The following is a 7,500-nucleotide window of genomic DNA, read 5'->3' as shown; positions in this document are numbered from 1 at the left end:
GTAACTAACATTAATAAAAGTGTGTAGTGTTCAGTAATGAGAATAATGTACTGGTGTTCCCCAGGGGTGAATTCTAGGCTCACTTCTGTAGTTCTACTCTACAAATCCTCCAACCCTTCAGTACTCCACCCGCTACACTACTGAACCCACGGGAGGGGGGGGGTAGTTTCTCTACAGTGAAGCTCACTCACTGAGACAGGAGGACAAATGGGGGAGCTGCATTTTGGAGAATAATTATTACTGTTATTAAGTATTATTATTGTTGTTGTTGTTTGTTTGTTTGTTTAAAGGGACTTACAGCAGTTGAGTTCATCGCTCTTGTCCAGGCAGTCATGATCTCCATCACAGAGCCACTCTGGGGGGATACAGCGGCCCTCTCCACACCGGTGCTCCTTCACCGGGTCACACTCTACCAGAGAAGTCAAAGGTCACATATACAGCAGTAGTCCTGTCTACAGACAGTGTTAGTACAGCGTTAGTACAGCGTTAGTGCAGCGTTAGTGCAGTGTTAGTGCAGTGTTAGTGCAGCGTTAGTACAGCGTTAGTACAGCGTTAGTGCAGTGTTAGTACAGCGTTAGTACAGCGTTAGTGCAGTGTTAGTGCAGTGTTAGTACAGTGTTAGTGCAGTGTTAGTGCAGTGTTAGTACAGCGTTAGTGCAGTGTTAGTGCAGTGTTAGTACAGTGTTAGTGCAGTGTTAGTGCAGTGTTAGTACAGTGTTAGTGCAGCGTTAGTGCAGTGTTAGTACAGTGTTAGTACAGTGTTAGTGCAGTGTTAGTGCAGTGTTAGTACAGTGTTAGTACAGTGTTAGTGCTGCTCTCAGGCCTGTAGTTTCTTCATGTGCCTAAAATAGCGGGAGGCTGAACGCTCTGGGTTCCCCGTCAGCCCACAGTCACCTCCCTGTAATCCCGGGATCAATTTCAGGCCCACATATGTAACAACACAACACGTGTGTGTGCGTGCGTGTGTGTGTGTGTGGTGGGGGGGCTTACTGCAGTTGTGCTCATCACTGAGATCCCCACAGTCATCATACCCGTCACACAGCAGAGAGGAGTTCACACACCGTCCAGTTCCACAGCTGAACTCCCCCTCACCACAGTCTGAGCGAGAGACACAGAGAGACACAGAGAGAGAGAGACTTAAATACTACTGAAAATTACATGTGAGATTACATGAGAAACCAGTGTGTGTGTGTGTGTGTGTGTGTGTGTGTGTGGTACTGTAGATTTGACGCCTGTGTGAATGACGCTTTGTTAAAATGTCAGTAAAACAAAATGAACAAAAGAGAATGAGCAGCGTTTGACAGTGAAGTGTGTGTGTACGTGTGGTGTGTGTATTAGTGTACGTGTGGTGTGTGTATTAGTGTATGTGTGGTGTGTGTATTAGTGTACGTGTGGTGTGTGTATTAGTGTATGTGTGGTGTGTGTATTAGTGTAAGTGTGGTGTGTGTATGTGTGTATGTGTGGTGTGTGTATGTGTGTGTATGTGTGTGTATGTGTGTATGTGTGGTGTGTGTATTAGTGTAAGTGTGGTGTGTGTGTGTGTGTTGACTCATTTCTATGTGAATTCATTAGCGTGTGGAGGCATCGTCTCTAAGGGCAACCATGAAAATCTGTAATAATGAGTAATGTGTTTTTAATGTGTTAGCCCTCATAGCTCACACACACACACACACACACACACACACACACTGTTTTACTACACATAATGCTTCAGTCCCTGCATTTATTGTAATCCGTGTGTGTGTAGCCTGAACGTTGTCAGTGCTAACACAGCTGTGTGTTTAGTAGGGTTCAGTAACAGCTGTAGAGGATCTAGACCCCGTGGTTCTGTTCTCCTCTGTTCTACAGAAATGAGGTCAGAACTGTCCGCCATGTTCTCAAACTGCACCCAGGTCTGCTCAGTAGAGAACAGAGGCGGAGCCAGACTCTCCTACTTATTTGTTAGCCCCGCCCCCTTCTCTCAGACCTAGCCTCAGTGTCTCAGACCGTCTTCACTGAGCTTCCAGTGCAGAAGCAGAGCGGATTTCCCCTGGACTCCCAGTCTGTCCAGTAAGTGGACACTCCAGCAGTGAAAGTGCAGCTCATGTAAGTTCCTCTACAGCTCAGCTCCTTCTGACCAGAGAGGACGCCATGCAGGTCCTGCTGCAGACCACCAGTCTCTTCCAGCCAAGACTGTCAATCACTTCATTCCTAAGTGTAGTCCCGCCTTCTTACAATAGAGCAGCGTGGTCTTGCTGGTCATGCTGGTCTGTCAGCCTGATGAAGCTTCGTCATACTGGTTGTCTAAGCTGGTCCGGCTGATCATGTTTGTAGACCAGCTAACCCATCAGCCTCAAACAGAAACACACTCCAGACATTAACAACTAGAGCTCACAAAGGCCTATGAAAATGTGTGTGTGTGTGTGTGTGTGTGTGTGTGTGTGTGTGTGTGTGTGTGTGTGTCTTACTGCAGTCTGCCTCGTCACTCCAGTCGTCACAGTCATTGAATCCATTACACACCAGTTTCCGGGGGACACAAATTCCTGTGGCACACAGAAAGCTGTCCGTGCCTCCACACACTGCTACAGAATAAACAAACAAACACAATCACAAACAAACAAACAAACAAACAAACAGAAAAAACTGCTACATGCAAAATTATTAAACCCTTAAATCAGTATTATATGAGAACTGCTATTTTTGCTCCAGGGCTCCCCCTACAGGTGGGGAGTGTAATTTACTTTTAGTCCACTGCAGTAAATACTGATCAGGCTTTGAGCGCCCCCTCATGGACAGCTGTACACATGCCTTTCTGGACAGTGTGAGAGCTGCAGAAACTTGATCTGAAGGTGTAGCAGCATGTGGGCGGAGGTGGTAGAGTAATACTACAGAATTTTACACTAATATGACTCTATGGGTTATGCAGCGTTACACAGCAGTTCTGGAGAGAGGTTCTCCTCCTGCAGCTCCACCACCAAACCTCCATAGTGCAGTAGCAGCAGCAGCGCTCCGGCCCGGAGTGGGAATGACGGAGACGCCCTTCTCCCTGTTCCAGTCAGTGGAGCATCAGCATGAGTTAAAGTGGAGCTGATACAGCATGACGGTTTAAGGTGGAGCTGATACAGGATGATTGTTTAGGGTGAAGCTCATACAGGATGAAGGTTTAAGGTGGAGCTGGTACAGGATGATGGTTTTAAAGGTAATCAGACTGTCGGTCTCAACTCCGTAATCAGACACATCTGACAAATACGAATACTGTCTACATAACTGTGTCTGTGTGTGTGTGTGTGTGTGTGTGTGTGTAACACTCACAGGGCTTCCCCTTGGCGTGACGGGGTGTGTAGCAGGCCGGGTGTGTGTGTGTTGAGCTGATGTTGGTGAACTGGGAGCAGCGCAGGAACTCGGGCCAGGAGGCGTTAAACATCTGCAGAACCGGCTCACAGCCCTCTCTCGCCGCCTCGCAGAACGACTGACACGGCAGCAGGAAGCGGCTGGAGACACACCGCAAGCTCAGTGACCCTCACACCAACACCTTCACTAGTGTTACACACACACACACCGTTACACACACACTGTTACACACACACTGTCACACACACACTGTCACACACACACTGTTACACACACACTGTTACACACACCGTTACACACACACTGTTACACACACACACCATTATACACACACTGTTACACACATTGTACACACACCATTACACACAGCGCTGATCAAAAGACTGAACTCTCACTTAAAGCTGGAAATAAACTGAAACTCATGAAGAAAAATTGCTTCAAATAGAAAATACCAGTGTTAGCAATTTACAAGTGGGTGCTAGGGTGTTGCTAAGTGGTTGCTATGGTGCTACACAGGTTCTATGCTGTTCCAAGTGGTTGCTATAGTGTTGTTAAGCAAATGCTATGGGGTGCTAAGCGATTGAAAGGTTGTTAGTGTGTTGCTAGATGTTTGCTTTGAGGTTGCCATTTGGTTACTATCACGTCCAAGGTGGTTGCTAGGATGGTCGCTTTATTGTCATAATTGTTTGCATGGATATTCTGAGGCGGTTTCCAGAGTGTTGCAAGGTGGTTACTATGGGGATGTTTTGTGGTTACTATTGTGTCCAAGGCGAAAGTCTAAAATGGTTCTCATGCTGTTGCTAAGTGGTTGCTACGGTGTTGTTAAGCAGGTGCTATGGTATTACAAATGTTTTTTAATCTAGGTGCCAGGTGGTTTCTGTATTGATCCAAGTGGTTGCTATGGTGGTTGCTTCAGTGTGCTAGGTGGTTGCTAGGATGTTGTGAGATGAAGCTCCTAGAGTGTTACTATGGTGTTGCTATGTAGTTGCTATGGTGTTGTTAATATACACCCTAATGAGAAACCGTAGCTCTGCCTTGGTGTATATCACAATAAAAACATAGACATTAGTGGGCGGAGCCTGAAGAGGGCTGAGGACAGGGTGGAGGACAGAGAGAAAGCAGAGGGAGGGGTACTTAGAGTTTATGGGCTTCTTCAAATGTCCTTCACACACACTCAGTCAGACTGATCCGGAGGAAATACACACACACACACACACACGCGCGCAGGTACCTGCTGTCTCCCTGGTGAACACACTGGGGCAGAGCTATAGAGCAGCCGAACAGCATGATGTGTCTGTAGCAGCTCAGTCTGCTCAGGTAACTGAAGAACTTCAGGAACATCTCTAACTCCGCCCCCTTCACCACCGCCCCTCCCGGCAACACACCGCTCTGGTTATATGGCAACATGTGACACTGGCCCTCCGTGATGTCAAAGCAGGTGCCTAAGGAACACACACACACACACACACACACACACACACACACATACACACACACACACATACATAAATACACACCCCATAAATCACTGAACTGGACAAAGCTCCAGTGGTCCAGAGACACCGGAGAACCCGTTCTATTCCACCTTAAACAGCACAGCTCAGGACTTTTTAAAAGAACAGTAGATGTGCAAGTACACTATATGGCTAAAAGTATTGGGACACCCACACATTCCCCCTACAGGAGCTTTTTGACGTCCCATTCTAACCCCACAGGCTGTATTAATCTGGAGCTGGTCCCTCTCTGCAGCTCTACCAGCAGCAGCAGCAGGTCTGGAGCTCTGCTGCAGTTACTGAGTCAGTCTGAGGCTTTTCTGCACTCTGCTCTGAGCTCAGCACTCGGCCCTGACCCCGCTCTGTAACTTTACGTGGTCTGACAGACACTCGGTGGACACTGAGCTGCTCTCTGTGAGCTGTTCCTCCTAAACTCTTCCACTGTTCAATAATAACACCACTCACAGCTGATGGAGGAAGATCTAGGAGGGAGGAGATTTCACCAGCTGACTTGTTGTTGTTGGTGCAGCGGTGTCTCCTATTACATACAGAACCACGCTGGAGCTCAGTGAGCTCTTCAGAACCTCCTGTTCTTTCACTGATGTGTGGAAGAAAGACAGACTGCAGGACTAGAGGCTGGGGTTTATACAGATGTGACAGCAGGACTGGATCAAACACCTGAATTCAGTGATTAAGAGGGGTGTCCCAATACTTTTGTCCACATAGTGTATGTAAACACAGAAGGAGACAGGGAGTCAGTTGAAGCGGAGTAAAGCAGCGTCTAACAACATATATATATTGTGTATATATATTTATATATATACAGTGAGTCCAAGAAGTATTTGATCCCTTGCTGATTTTCTTTGTTTGCCCACTAATAAAGACACTATCCTTCTGCACTTTTAATGGTAGATATATTCTAACATGGAGAGACAGAATATCAAGACAAAAATCCAGAATATAATTTTAAAGAATATATTTTAATTAATTTGTATTTCAATGAGGAAAATAAGTATTTGATCCCTCTTGCCAAACACACTCAATACTTAGTGGCAAAGCCTTTGTTTGCAAGCACAGCGGTGAGACGTTTGTTGTAGTTAACCACAAGTTTAGCACACACACCAGGGGGAATTTTGGCCCACTCTTCTTTGCAGATCCTCTCTAAATCATGAAGGTTGGTGGGCTGTCGCTTGGCAACTCTGACCTTCAGCTCCCTCCATAGATTTTCGATCGGATTGAGGTCTGGCGACTGGCTGGGCCACTCCATGACCTTAATGTGATTTTTCTTGAGCCAATCCTTTGTTGCCTTTGCTGTATGTTTAGGGTCGTTATCATGTTGGAAGACCCAACCACGGCCCATTTTCAGATCCCTGGCAGAGGGGAGGAGGTTGTCCCTCAGGATTGTGCGGTACATGGCTCCATCCATCTTCCCAGTGATGCGGTGAAGTAGCCCTGTACCCTTGGCAGAGAAACACCCCCAAAACATTATGCTTCCACCTCCATGCTTGACGGTGGGCACAGTGTTCTTGGGGTCATAGGCAGCATTTTTCTTCCTCCACACATGGCGGGTGGAGTTGAGGCCAAAAAGTTCAATTTTGGTCTCGTCTGACCACAAAACCTTCTCCCAATAACTTGGTTCATCTTTCAAATGATCATTGGCATACTTGAGGCGCGCCTCCACATGTGCTCTCTTCAGCAGGGGTACCTTTCGGGCACTGCAGGATGTGAATCCATTGTTGCGCAAAGTGTTGCCAATTGTTTCCTTGCAAACTGTGGTCCCAGCTGCCTTCAGGTCATTTGCTAACTCCTGCCGAGTGGTTGCAGGACGATTTCTGACTGTTCTCAGCATCATTGCCACCCCACGAGGCGAAATCTTCTTTGGAGCACCGGGCCGAGGTCTGTTGATTGTCATGTTATACTCTTTAAACTTTCTGATAATTGCACCAATAGTTGTTACTTTCACATCCAACACCTTACTAATCTTTTTGTAGCCCATTCCAGCTTTGTGAAGGTCAACAATTCTGACTCTGAGGTCCTGTGACAGCTCTTTGGTTTTACCCATGTTGGAGACTTGAAATCTGTGTGATCTGTCTGATTCTGTGGACAGGTGTTTTTCACACAAGTGATTAGTGAGAACAGGTGGCTTCAGGTCAGGTAACAAGTTGATTGGGAGTGTCTAACTGGTCTGTAAAAGCCAGAACTGCTAATGAATACTAAGGGATCAAATACTTATTTCACTCCATGAAATACAAATCAATTAATATATATTCCTTAGATTTATTTTCTGGATTTTCTTTTTAATATTCTGTCTCTCCATGTAAGAATACATCTACCATTAAAAGTATAGAATGATCATGTCTTTATTAGTGGGCCAACGAAGAAAATCAGCAAGGGATCAAATACTTCTTGGACTCACTGTATATACATATCGTGTGTATAATGTGTGTGTATATTGTGTGTATAGTGTGTGTGTATATTGTGTGTATAGTGTGTGTATATATTGTGTGTATATTGTGTGTATAGTGTGTGTGTATACTGTGTGTATATTGTGTGTATAGTGTGTGTGTGTATATTGTGTGTATAGTGTGTGTATATATTGTGTGTATAGTGTGTGTGTATACTGTGTGTATAGTGTGTGTATATATTGTGTGTGTATATTGTGTGTATAGTGTGTGTG

General features: G+C 45.8%; 1 protein-coding gene across 2 annotated transcripts in view; it reads right to left on the bottom strand.

Moving 5' to 3' along the window:
• Positions 1-7,500, bottom strand: part of corin (corin, serine peptidase) — a 24,842-nt gene that overhangs the window by 6,373 nt on the left and 10,969 nt on the right. For both annotated transcript variants that reach the window (XM_072696712.1, XM_072696713.1), the window contains exons 4-8: positions 4,562-4,772; positions 3,292-3,470; positions 2,448-2,561; positions 991-1,098; positions 299-409 (exon numbers count right to left, since the gene is read on the bottom strand). In XM_072696712.1, coding sequence (XP_072552813.1) covers positions 299-409; positions 991-1,098; positions 2,448-2,561; positions 3,292-3,470; positions 4,562-4,772 — 723 coding nt within the window. The remainder of the gene's footprint in view (positions 1-298; positions 410-990; positions 1,099-2,447; positions 2,562-3,291; positions 3,471-4,561; positions 4,773-7,500) is intronic.

The sequence above is a fragment of the Salminus brasiliensis genome, chromosome 14 (genome assembly GCF_030463535.1).
Source record: "Salminus brasiliensis chromosome 14, fSalBra1.hap2, whole genome shotgun sequence".
In the NCBI taxonomy this organism is placed as follows: domain Eukaryota; kingdom Metazoa; phylum Chordata; class Actinopteri; order Characiformes; family Bryconidae; genus Salminus; species Salminus brasiliensis.
This window is presented reverse-complemented; position numbering and strand designations above follow the sequence as displayed.